Source organism: Mizuhopecten yessoensis, unplaced genomic scaffold, assembly GCF_002113885.1.
Source record: "Mizuhopecten yessoensis strain PY_sf001 unplaced genomic scaffold, ASM211388v2 scaffold716323, whole genome shotgun sequence".
Classification (NCBI taxonomy): Eukaryota; Metazoa; Mollusca; class Bivalvia; order Pectinida; family Pectinidae; genus Mizuhopecten; species Mizuhopecten yessoensis.
In genome coordinates this window covers 695,960-708,616 of record NW_018480059.1, presented here as the reverse complement: position 1 = coordinate 708,616, position 12,657 = coordinate 695,960, and the positions used below count along the sequence as shown (strand labels likewise).

Genomic DNA, 12,657 nt, shown 5'->3' with positions numbered 1-12,657 from the left:
GTTCTTCTACAACCTCAGCCTTTCGGAATAGCTTGCAGTAGACGACTAACTAGACAAATGCTCAAGTCGTTAGAAAAACATCTAAATCTTATAATAATTGAATTTCCAGTAGTGCTGTACTCAAGGAAATGACTGTGATTGCAGCATAAGCGTGTATGACTTTCAATAGAAGAGAAATGCAAAAACAGACTTTGTTATGAACTTCCTGAAGGTGCATCTCTGAATATTGGTTACACTGTTTACAGTTCATGTACAAATTGTTTTCAGGAATGCAAATATCTTTGATATAAGTATTCTGGTTATGATATCAAATACCTGTCAGCTCAGTATGCTTCATTCGTTTTTGCTATACTGTTGTTGATCACATGTCCTGACTTTTGTTCTTTAGGGACCGGCGGGCGAGAGCGGACCTGAAGGAGACTCAGGCAAAAGTGGACCACGTGTAAGTCATTTTTCGTGTTCTCTTAATATCAGTAATATATATTAAGTTTTTATGTTTTTTATGGGGTGTTGCCTTAGTTTTTTTCTCAATTTCTCAATATCATTAACTGAAAGAGAAAAGATGAACTGAATTAAACCTATAATTGATTACCTAGTAGGAACTGGGGTTCGCAAAATGACAGATATGACAATGTAAAATAGTCTTTCGATATTAGTTAAGACGAAATAATTATATCAGTATACGTATAATATGTTATTTCGCGTTTTAGGGTGACCCAGGCCCGAGAGGATACCCAGGGGAGCCCGGAGCTACCGGAGAAACAGTAAGTATATACCTATCTACTTTCTTTTAAATATTTATTTATCAAGTTTTTTGATGTAATAAATGCATTGCTTGAAACAAAAGTCCTTTTAGTAAGACGCAACATAACAATATTGTATTAACATCAAATTACTGAAATTCGTTAATGCTATTGATAGCAATATAGCCTGTAGATGATATCAGTTCAACATAATAATACGTTTTTTAGCATTCAGCCTACGGGGAGATTGTATATATTTCCGTATTTATGCCTATTCTTTTAGGGCAATGATGGACTTAACGGTGCACCGGGGTCTACCGGAGAGACTGGCTCTATGGGAATGGCTGGATCCCCTGGGGCTCCTGGAAGGCCAGGACCCACCGGCTTAACAGGAGAGAAGGGTAACACCGGAATGGCTGGACCAGGCGGTAGGGCAGGAGAGCAGGTAAACAGCAAGTCACCCTTTAACTTTAAATATACATCTATTTTCTACGGATTTAACCCAGCTCAATGACTCGAGGCACAAATCCTCGTTTAGATTGTTGTTTCGGGAAAATGTTGATGTGCGTCTCAATTGCGTCTCGTTGAATCACACAAAGATTTTAATTTCTCTATTTTTTCTTTCAATATATACAGTAAGTACGAAAGAAAATGAAATCATTTTCTACATAAGTTCATGCCACAAAATTTCTTCAAGGGAGATCGTGGAGAAATCGGACCACCAGGACCTCCGGGTCCCACAGGCACTAATGGCTTCCCAGGAGCAGATGGATCACCTGGCGACAGAGGAAGCGACGGACAAATTGTAAGTGTTCCTAATGTGAATTCCACAATTAAGAGAGCTAACTAAGTATAGACCAGCTAAATAACATATTTAAATCACATATCAGGAATCAATATAAATATAACAGTCAGAGAGAAATACAAGTCTACGCAACACAAATCATTGAATTGTCTTTGTAACATAACATCACAGGGAGCGCAAGGAGGTACCGGGCCTACTGGACCCCAGGGAGAGAGAGGTGGACCAGGATTCCCCGGAATGCCAGGAGAGATTGGACCCCAGGGAGAAGCTGGACCACAGGTTCGTACCATCATTAAACAATAGCATTTCATAAGCATATATGCCGGATTTTTTTTTTGATGATTGTCATCAGCAGTAAGCCTAAGCAAAGTTAATTTCTTAGTTGCCAAATTAACTTTTCGTACAGATGATTCCACATATCATAAAATTATCATCGTATCTTAATTTACCAGGGTCCGACAGGTAATTCAGGAAAAGACGGTCAAGACGGTATCCCAGGACCACCAGGCTCACCAGGACCAATGGGAACCGCCGGATACCCTGGTCTGCCCGGAGAGACAGTATGTAACAATTTTGTAGAATTCCAAAATGTGTTATTAAAATAAAATATCAGTCACTTTGTATTTGTTGGCATAGTTGTAAGACATATTTGTGTGTGTTGTCAATAGAATGGTGATCAGACCATTATGCTTCAATCAGATTTGTTGTCAACATCAACTTATCTTTTACTATTAGAGCCGTTGTCAACATCAAAATTTCTTTACAGTCAGAATCTTTATTTTACAATTAGATCCGTTTTCAACATTTTTCTTTCTTTTACAATCAGAATCGTTACTTTACAATGATCTCTGTTTGAATTTAGTTTGTTTGATATGTAGTCGTGAATTTTATTGGCTTGAACTATAGAATTCCATTTAACTATAAAGCAATTTCTAAATCATTATACAGTTATGTTAGCACCACTAGATGCTTTTACTTGTTACTTTATAATTTAACTCTGCCTTCTGCTGTTACGTTTTTGGTTATTATGTTTTAATTATTCTCTTTCATACTTACACACAAATACTTACCAGGAACATTCAGAGCAAGGTTAATGTGACTGGATTGTGCTCTCGATGGTTCCGTGTGTTCCCATCGAGAGGTAAAGTCAGAGTGATGTAGGGAGACGGCGGTGACTGGGATTTGGACGGGTGGTCCGTGCCGCACGTGCACATACATACATTCCTTGACACTGCTATTACGTGCCATGATTTGAATGTTGTATTTGAACACCTGGCTACACAAGAGTAGTATGCAACAAGCCGCTTGATACTTTGTGAATTACTGATGCTGTTCCCGAATAGGACATTTAAGAATCACTTAGGGTTCTTCAGATGAAGAAAACAAACACATACAGAATTGCGAAGTGATGTCCTTACCAAGTTGGTATTTTTAATTTCAGGGAGTTCCTGGTATGGATGGCAACATGGGACCCCCAGGCTACTCTGGTGCAAAGGGAGATAGAGGACCGTTGGGCTCAAATGGAATTCAAGGCCCCCCTGGACCACAGGTTATATCACATTACGGGTGTATTCCTTTTCCACCTCCACTATTCTTTCATATTCTGTTTATTGAGTAAAGGACATAATCTAAGTAATTATGGAACCCACCGTATTTAAGGCGATATGCATACATTTAATCACTGCTTGTAACACAAATAAAACAGACGTTTCCCCAATTACTCTTAATCTGACCCTGAACCATAAGTCATCCACTTTGTTTGATGAGACACTCAAAATCTCTGCTAAAAAAGATCAAACCATTTCATAATTATCTGTATTGTAATAGGTAAGTCCAATGGATGACGCTGCAGGCTACTGATATCACTGAGCTAATAATTGCTTTCGAATCCTCCACTGATTGTTTCGTTTTGTGAAAGATAATTCCTCAGGAGCATTTCGAAATAACGAGGACATATTGTTACTTACCTATCAGGTGGATGTCGTATATTCTTCTTCTTAAATGATAACTGAAAATAGCATTGATGATATATATCGTTTGTCAGTAATTTGAACAAAAATAATTTTGCCCAATAACAGCTCCTATTTTTCGAGCTTTCTATCATTTAAAACTAAGGAGACAACTATTTTCTAAAATAAAAACTGCTGATCTCATGTAGAAAAGGCAAGTTTCAAATTTTGTTGTGTAGATGTTTTATAAACTTTTCAGTCTGAATATTTCTTTTTCATATTGAAGGAGGTAACATTTACTGTAATAACATTGTTCAAACAACTCTACTACATACTATCAACTATAAACAATTTGCCATCGGTGAATTTTGTCAATCACGTTTTACCTTCCTTAATTCTTACACTGACAATGAACTTATGCTGCAATTTGAATTTAAAATATCTTGTGTTTTGCTAGGTTTTTTTTAAATTAAAGATAAAAAAAAAATCATCCTATTATCTTCCTGTAAATAATTTTGTGTAATGATTTTCAGGGATCAATGGGAGCAAGCGGTTCTACAGGAGAACAAGGGGAAAGAGGAGAAAGGGTAAGTTCATACGTATGTCTCTCTGTCTATGCCGTGAATTTAATGTTATTTTGTTATTTCTTTTACAATACCAAATAGTAACACTATTGATATTATAATTACCAATATTTTAGGGAGCGCCAGGAGAGAGTGGCCCAGTCGGAGCACCAGGACAAATTGGACATTCGGTGAGTTATTAGGGGTCTGTGTAATTGACAGCACAATTCTTCACCGGTGATTGAATTTAGGCTGAACAATGTGTTTAGATTAAATTATCAATATAGTTTAGATAAGTAAATTCAAGTCGATATATGTTCTTAATCATTACCATTGGCTATGTTATGAAGTATATAACAGTAATAAATAAGATTTTTTAAATATGAACATTTATCTATATCAATAATACCTGTAATTGAATCCATGGTATTTTATGTACACTTTGCTGACGCCCTTGATCACTTAGTACTATATCAAAACCTGGCGTAAATTATTTTATTTTATACGAAAACAAAGAATTGTACCACCTCCTCATTTGAATGACATTATTTATATTTTAGTTACGAAGGAAACTCTTTGTTTTTGTAGGTTTTACGGTTTTAAATATGTAAATATATGAATAAGTATGTGCAAAATTATATGCAATATGTATAAACTTACGTTTCTGTACTTTTTCGGAATATGCATAAAATTACAAAATTACTCAAATTAAAATTCTGAAAAGCTTGTTTGAAGTATTATGAACTGTGTAACGTTTTTACTTATTCCACTTCACAGGGACCAGCAGGAGCTCAAGGAGACAAGGGAGACTCGGGCGCACCAGGCGCAAGGGTATGGACACTTTTTTGTAGACAATATATAGAGATATAGCATCATTTGCATATTTAAAATAGTAGTGTAGTTTAATGTAAAAACTTATTAAATAACAACTATAATCTGATGAACAAGTTCTCACTAACATTACCTGGCAATATTTTTTCAACGCAAGCGCAATCGCAAATATATAATTTATAAATGAAATATGATTTTCAGTAATATTTTAGCATACTAAATGTCACGAAATTTATTCCGTCAATATCAAATTGGTCGAATACTAACATGTATGCAATCCAAGTATAGTACTTTAATCCAGTGATGTTTTCTGTGTAGGGAGATAAGGGATGGCCAGGTCTGCCAGGTGGACAGGGACTTCCTGGACCACAGGTATGTTTATATGCTATTTGATTGTTACCTTTTTGGAGTTGCAATATTTGGCTATCTATGGAAAAGTGAAACTAAAAATCCAGCCAAAATTGTTACAAGCGCGAAAAAAAGTGCTACAAAGTTTAACATTACTCAAAACTACACATATGCCTTGATATTTATTCATCTGTGTATTCATCTGTTGAATTCGGCTTCTACTGTTTTAAATTACTATTGATTATACGTATTCAAACCCGTTCATTCACCGATGAACTATTATGTTACCCTGGCTATTAATGATAAATATTTTCGATACACATATTTTACTGAAGTTATATTTTTGTCGGATAGGGAAATCCAGGTGATATGGGACATGCTGGACCTCCAGGACCCCCAGGACAACCAGTAAGTATAATTTTATAATTGATGACTTAGCACGTTAAAGAATGCGATAGGTGCTGAAAACGTAAATACAAATAAACAAATAATTTCTATGCGATAAGGAACTAACTGTTGGCCTGTACATTGGCATCACCTTTCAAATTAAATTTGTTATATAATATACTATCAAAAATACATTACAGTAAAAAAATGAAATAAAACATAACCTGATGTCGTGGTTGGTTTATTCGTATTTTATAAACTAATTATTGAAACAGTTGCTTATTATCTCAATGAATACAATCATGTCAGTATGGTTCTTTAAGCAGAACTTAAGATATCTTTAAATGCAAAACTTGTTCTAATTATAGCATTACCAAATTATGATAGGTTTGGACTTTATATACGCTTGCTATACAATGAATTATTCAAATAACCGCTCGTTCTAAATGTTAGATGCTAATGATATACCGAACACTATTGTGTATTCTGTTCTACATTAACGCAAGGGTTGTAAATACAGTGATACTCTATAGATGTTTTATGTGCTAAAGTCAGTATTGCCTTCTGTTGTTGATTCGAGTAAAAATTAAAGGATTTACAATAATTTTTGGAAAAGAAAAACGTGTTTACAAAAAAGAAACAAAAGTTAATGCAAATCAATGTTGATTTATTTTCTACCTTTGTTACGTAACTCTGATTTTATCTTTAGGGAAACGCAGGACAGCGTGGATCTAGTGGCCGTGATGGAGAGCCAGGTGCCGTCGGATTACCAGGACCACAGGTAAGTATTCCTGTTGTAAATATTAAACCCAATATAGAAAAACTATTTGAAGGCTAAGAATAACGTAGAATCTTTTCAGAAGCTAAACTTTTCGCCTCACTATAATTGTATATTTTCGAAAATACAAGCGTCCCGGATTTTTTAGGAACAATTTACAAGATACAACAGATACATCGATCTAAGAAAAATATGAGAGATATTCATAATTAACTTATATGCTGAAGAAGAATTTAATCTTTATTTAACATGCCTTGGTAAGATGCATTAAAGTCAGCTTAATCAATTTCTTTTTTCTTTTTAAAGGGACCTCGAGGACCATCCGGAAATGATGGTGATTCCGTGAGTAATAAAACAGTCTACAAATATACATTGTACCTCAAATTATACAATTTCATTTCTTTAAAGGTTACTCAAATAAGTGTGTTTGAACACATGTTTTGTTCATCTTCATTTGTAATCCCTACAATGAAATCGCTACTGGTTTGCCAACTAAGGTTCAATCCCTATTTTAAGAGAGTTTGACTGAGAGTTGATGTAAAAGAACTTTGCCAAAATCTTAACATAGAAGTAATGTAACGTAACATGCTTATGTTTTTAGTCCAATATGAGTATATATCCAAATACTATTCCCAGATAATGAGTGTTTTTTCAATGCATCCAAAAAATATTTTTTTCATTAATTGGTACATGTATACGTTTTATTAAACAAATAAGTATATTTTTCCTTTTTGCATCATCGATTTATAATATTGCAGGGTCCAGCTGGACCACAAGGGCCCCGTGGAGCACCAGGACCTCCAGTAAGTACGGAGAGTTTATAAAAACTAACATGCCATATCATAAACATACAATAACAAAACCAAAACTAGAAATCTAGATGCAAAAAGATAAAAGTAAACGCGATTAATTTAAGTGCTAAAATAAAATAAATAAATTAAAGAGGTAAAAAAAGGGTTTATCCGAAAGCCGTCGATTGTGTATTGCGTGTTTATTAATGATATTTGCACAATACTTTAACTCAAACAACTGTTTCATTATTGTTTCTCTGTCGTGTTGAAAAAAATACATGATTCTATGAGATATTGGAATAGATATTGTTATAAATACAAAATATGGGAAAACATCTTAACATCAATCAATTTTGTTTTCTTAAAGCAATTACTGTTGATTTACGATTTATAGGGATACGCCATGGCAAGGCCAAGCCCACAAACATCATCTAAAGGAGGTGACTGGGTAAGTGAACTGAAAGTTGTTTATTTAAGTTAAGAAACAATCAAAATAAAATATCAAGAACTTATCTATTATTATAATTCCTACGAAATATTGTTTTCAAAACAACCGTCTGTAACATGTTTCAACTTTTATTTTTTTTCCTGTGAAATATTTTGATAAGAATTATGTTAATAATTAAATGCCCTAGTGAATATGCTTAACTTTTGATTGAAAACCTTTCATTACAGATGTACGATCAAGCTCTTATGGTAAGTAACCTCACGAAGCCAGAAACATAATCCGAGTACTTAGACCAATTAATTGGCAATAGAAAAGCAAATGATCTTACTGTGAACATTATAGATGGCCATTTTTGTAGAACTGTTCTAAAATATCACATTTTTTTAAAATCAATGTGAATCAGAAGCATTTCAACAAAATATAGTTTAGACGTTATACAAGAAAATAATGTTTTATGTATTTCGGATTTGAAGGCACTCCCATCGAAATTCCTGACAAGCTTACAGGATTCCATCTCCCGTTTAGTTGTACCAGACGGATCCAAGGATGCACCTGCCCGAGATTGCGCCCAATTATATGATACTCAGACTGAAGAGGCTAGAGCACAACTCAAAAACGGTTAGAATAGACAAACGGGCACTTAATTCAGACCCAAATTAACCAAAACCTGTCTAAACAAATGTATTCCATTATAAATATACATTGTCTCATTAAGATATATTTTATTTTCATGCGACATGAATATCGACGTTTTTTATTATGCTTACTAGTGGTTTTGTTGTCATAACTCCCGATTCTTATTTTGAGAACGTATATAAAATATAAAACGCCTACCTTTCCATCACATCTTGTTTTATTATTTCCGTGACTTATATTTTACCAAGTTTTATATTTTTTGAGTTCGAATCATGTTTCCTTCTGCGTATGTGGACATTGAAGAAACCAAGCTTAATCTCAAACATTCACTTCATCGCTTATAATTTTTCATTTGTTTTCATTTTGTATTTCAAGGGTTTTTCATGATCGACCCCGATGGTATGGAGATTAATAACGCAATCAGAGCATACTGTAGGTTTGAGGAGAGAGAGACATGTATAACACCGGGAATTAATGAGGTATTTATATATAAACAATTTTTAAACTGTCCTTCTAGCGTAAGTTTTTCCCTGTTACAACATAATAATATCTGCAACTGTATGTTCATTTTGTTATATCATGGTGGGTTTTTTTTAAGTAATAAATGTTTGTTTTAGTAGCAGTGTTTTATTACATAATGAATCATAAAAACACAAAGTGACTTGCAAAAACATACAATATCTGTAATTTACGGCAGTGATAAATACTAAATCTACTGGTGCAAAAAATAAACGGCAACGGTTGTTGAATCCTCCGAGATTTGATTTTACCTTATTCATATATTGCTATTACAGTTAACATGGGATACCGTTGAATCATTCATTGATAGCATAAAAGAGGTAAGCAAATCAATTTATATCAACAATGATTCTCGTCATTCCTTTCAACATATGTCGGATGATCTTAGAACAAATCAAAACATAAAAAATTAACCAACATTCATTTTTGATTGAATTTTATTGTCTTCTATTACACATGTTAATACCATATGAAGTGTTTGAACCAGGTTAGATTGTATTAAAGTTCTCATGCATTTGGTTATCATAAATCGAAAACGGATACATGTATACCCAGTGTTTGAATGTTGATCAGTTATTTCAGCTTTTCGCATTAAGAACACGGATAACTTTGAATTTCAATAAAAAAAAAGTATAGACTGTATAATATTCTTTTCTTTTTCTATGTTTATTTCCAGTTCTATTACAAAGCCGATAATACGCAGCTCAGTAGTTTACAATTGGCCAGTGAGGAAGCACGACAAACTATTACATACAAGTGTCTAAATCACGATATACACCTCGCCACCACCTCCTTTGAAACCTTCCAAGGCATTGATGTCATGGCCAACAAGCCTAACGGTGCTAAGCCCCGCCATGTTGATGTTAAGATAGACGAGGATAACTGCAATGTTAGTAATTTTATCACATGATTAAAAATAGCCTCACGGTAAAAATAAAGACAAATTGATATGAATAGTTTCAATACAATTGTTTCTATAAAGTTTTAAATTGTTACATAATTCTTTCAAGTTACTAATATACGAAACATCCTAAATCATTTGATAATTGTTTTTGTATCATTTAATAAATGATTGACTTTTCATAATTTAAACGAAATTGTATAATTTCTTTTTAAAATATTGTGAAGTATTTCTTTTAATTGAACGTTATAAACTAATCACTGATATTGTCTGTTTTTGCAGATACCCGGCCAATGGGGAAGGAAGGTATTCAGCTTTGTGTCAAGGAGGGCTTCGGCACTGCCAATAGTAGATGTAGACATTAATGCAAATGATATTACCGGTAGCAATAAGGAGTTTAAAATAGAATTAGGCGAAGTTTGCTTCAGAAAGAACTAATTAAATTGATAAATCAAATTTCATTCTTTTAAACTTTTGCTTGAAATCATGGCAGACGTTTGGTACTTGAAATCGTGGCAGAATCTACACATTTGGTATACAAATCGAATATAGACCATCTCCAGATAGATGGTGTGATACATAATACTGAGTCTCGAAACACTATGGTAAATCATGGCGATACCTACTTAACATCTCCATTGAAGAACAATGGGTAACAAAAGTGAAATAATACGGGACCATTTTTTCTTCGGAAGAAATAAAATATGAGCAAATGTGTGTAAATATGAGCAAATGAGTGAATACGTGCTGAATTGGTGATACTTATTCATTTAAGAACAAGAGAACACATAGTCGGTTAATATCATTTGACATATTTACGAAAATTCAAATTCATGGCAAATTGGAATATAATAAGGGCAACCATAGCAATTTGATAAACCATGTTATATGTTCTCTTTTTCTGATAAAGGGAGATAACCTTATCACATCCGTCCATATGTAACTATCACTGTTTCATCGTCTTTCCTTCCTGTCTATGCATATTTATAGGGGAATACAATGTGATTCCTGTTTAGATTTATAAACAGGGAATTATACAAATACATGTATATGTAAAGGGATAAAACACTTCTTGCCTCAGGAGGTGTTAACAATATATTACTACTGTGTTGGTGTAATATTGGCACTCTATGAAAGTGTCATTATTTAAATTCTAATTAGGGTCAAAACTCACATACTATATTTTTCTACCTCTCATATTTTCATCATTATCATCAATTTTTTTATGCGACGTCATTTCAAACACTAAACAGTAGCTAACGGGGAACAAAATAAATTTTATTAAGTTGATATGTGTTGGTGTTATTATGTTCATAGCTGCAAAAATCCTTTACATATTAAAGTGAATCACATATAATCTGTACATGTTTCCTGTTTTTGGGGTCAACCTACTTAACAGCTGAATTAAAATGTATCCGGGAGATATACACAGAACGTTATCATACCAATGTACCATTTTATACGAGACTGTCCTTGCGAAATGTCTTGCATGAAAACAGCATATATACCCTGCTGCATTTTATATGTGATTTACAAAATAAGGAAGGATATATCGATGTTGATATATTTTACCAAATCTAAATCCTGGTATTGATTTAAGTGTACACGATTCACCATTCGTTTCAAAATTTGCATTTCTTTGATTACCCAATCCTAGATGTTCTAATACATCGAACTACAACAAAACGGGATACCGGATGGTCTTGGCAGTGAACTCATCAGCGTCCGGAATTATCACTTGAAATCTAAGACATTAACGCCTACATTCAGAATGGAATTAAGATTTAAAACATCACTTTGGCGACTTTTTATTCTAAAAAATAACGGAAATGTTTATTTGAATTGATTTTGAGGCCACAGAAGAACTATTATTGTATTTTAATAGTTTTCATTACAAAAGTTGCACCATTTATAAAGGAACGTAAAGTAGCGTGAGCATGTACTGCTCAGCACTTCTAGTCACAGAGAATCCTACTTTTTATCTTGTGAAGTAGACATTTTTTTACTGAAGGTAATGGCATATAACTGACCAATATTATATGCCGAGACGTATGGAAATACAATTAAATTGCCGTCTATCGTTAGGCAGTTTCCTGCCTTTAAAGATAGTATCAAGAAAAATGAAGATGACTGCTTAAAAAGGTCGATAACGGGAATGAAATAAACATTGATAAGGTAAGTTAAGCCGTTTCAACTGAGGTAAAAGGGAGGGTTTGACTCCTATATTTCATCTTATTTGTTTTATGTCGAGACTCGATTTGACATAGAGATAATGTGGAGTAAAGTGCAACTTTTACAATACAATTTGTGAGTACTAACAGGAATGTCAACTGAGGTTTTAATTAGGTTCTTGTTAATTCGTTTGAAACTTGGTTACCGTGTTATTCGAGCAAAACCCTAGTCAACATGGTTACCATATATATACCGCTTTCAGTATGCTTTTAGATTTAGAACTGTTCGTGTTGATCGTGAGGCGATCATGAATAAAATCACATGAGATCAAGATATCAACTGAATAAAGATGTAGAAGAAAAGCAGCTATGATTTTATAATAGGTTATCGTGAGTAGGAACACCACGTTCACTCGAAGTTTATATCAAATCGCCTGGCAGTTCGTGTTTATGTAGGTCGACTTGGTTATATCGAATACCCTGATATCGGTCTAAAGGCTTATCTTGTTAAGGTTTGTGCCTTTTACTATATTCTCTCTATCAGTACTTACCATCGGTTAGCTTTCTTACGTACATTTTCCCATTACGTTTTCTAGTGCGAAAGGTGTAAAAAAAGACATTGTTACTGCAAAATAAAAAGACAAACTCAATTGTGTGTGGAAACCAGTATCAATCGATTCTGAAATATTTCTTGTCACTAATGAGAATGAAATCGCTTCAAATACCCGAGCAGCACTACCTTAGTATTGTGGGCGGAATATCGTCTCCCAAGCATTAATTTCAAATT

At 33.8% G+C, this 12,657-nt stretch overlaps 1 protein-coding gene across 2 annotated transcripts in view; it reads left to right on the top strand.

Moving 5' to 3' along the window:
• LOC110443043 (fibril-forming collagen alpha chain-like) overlaps positions 1-10,989 on the top strand; it is a 29,556-nt gene extending 18,567 nt beyond the window's left edge. For both annotated transcript variants that reach the window (XM_021487000.1, XM_021486999.1), the window contains exons 28-49: positions 389-442; positions 711-764; positions 1,027-1,188; positions 1,441-1,548; positions 1,720-1,827; positions 2,001-2,108; positions 2,990-3,097; positions 4,031-4,084; positions 4,198-4,251; positions 4,838-4,891; positions 5,210-5,263; positions 5,594-5,647; positions 6,336-6,407; positions 6,711-6,746; positions 7,163-7,207; positions 7,590-7,643; positions 7,871-7,891; positions 8,117-8,261; positions 8,655-8,758; positions 9,074-9,118; positions 9,475-9,687; positions 9,982-10,989. In XM_021487000.1, coding sequence (XP_021342675.1) covers positions 389-442; positions 711-764; positions 1,027-1,188; positions 1,441-1,548; positions 1,720-1,827; positions 2,001-2,108; positions 2,990-3,097; positions 4,031-4,084; positions 4,198-4,251; positions 4,838-4,891; positions 5,210-5,263; positions 5,594-5,647; positions 6,336-6,407; positions 6,711-6,746; positions 7,163-7,207; positions 7,590-7,643; positions 7,871-7,891; positions 8,117-8,261; positions 8,655-8,758; positions 9,074-9,118; positions 9,475-9,687; positions 9,982-10,137 — 1,863 coding nt within the window. In that variant the 3' untranslated portion in view covers positions 10,138-10,989. The remainder of the gene's footprint in view (positions 1-388; positions 443-710; positions 765-1,026; positions 1,189-1,440; positions 1,549-1,719; positions 1,828-2,000; positions 2,109-2,989; positions 3,098-4,030; positions 4,085-4,197; positions 4,252-4,837; positions 4,892-5,209; positions 5,264-5,593; positions 5,648-6,335; positions 6,408-6,710; positions 6,747-7,162; positions 7,208-7,589; positions 7,644-7,870; positions 7,892-8,116; positions 8,262-8,654; positions 8,759-9,073; positions 9,119-9,474; positions 9,688-9,981) is intronic.
• The last annotated feature ends 1,668 nt before the right edge of the window (positions 10,990-12,657 follow it).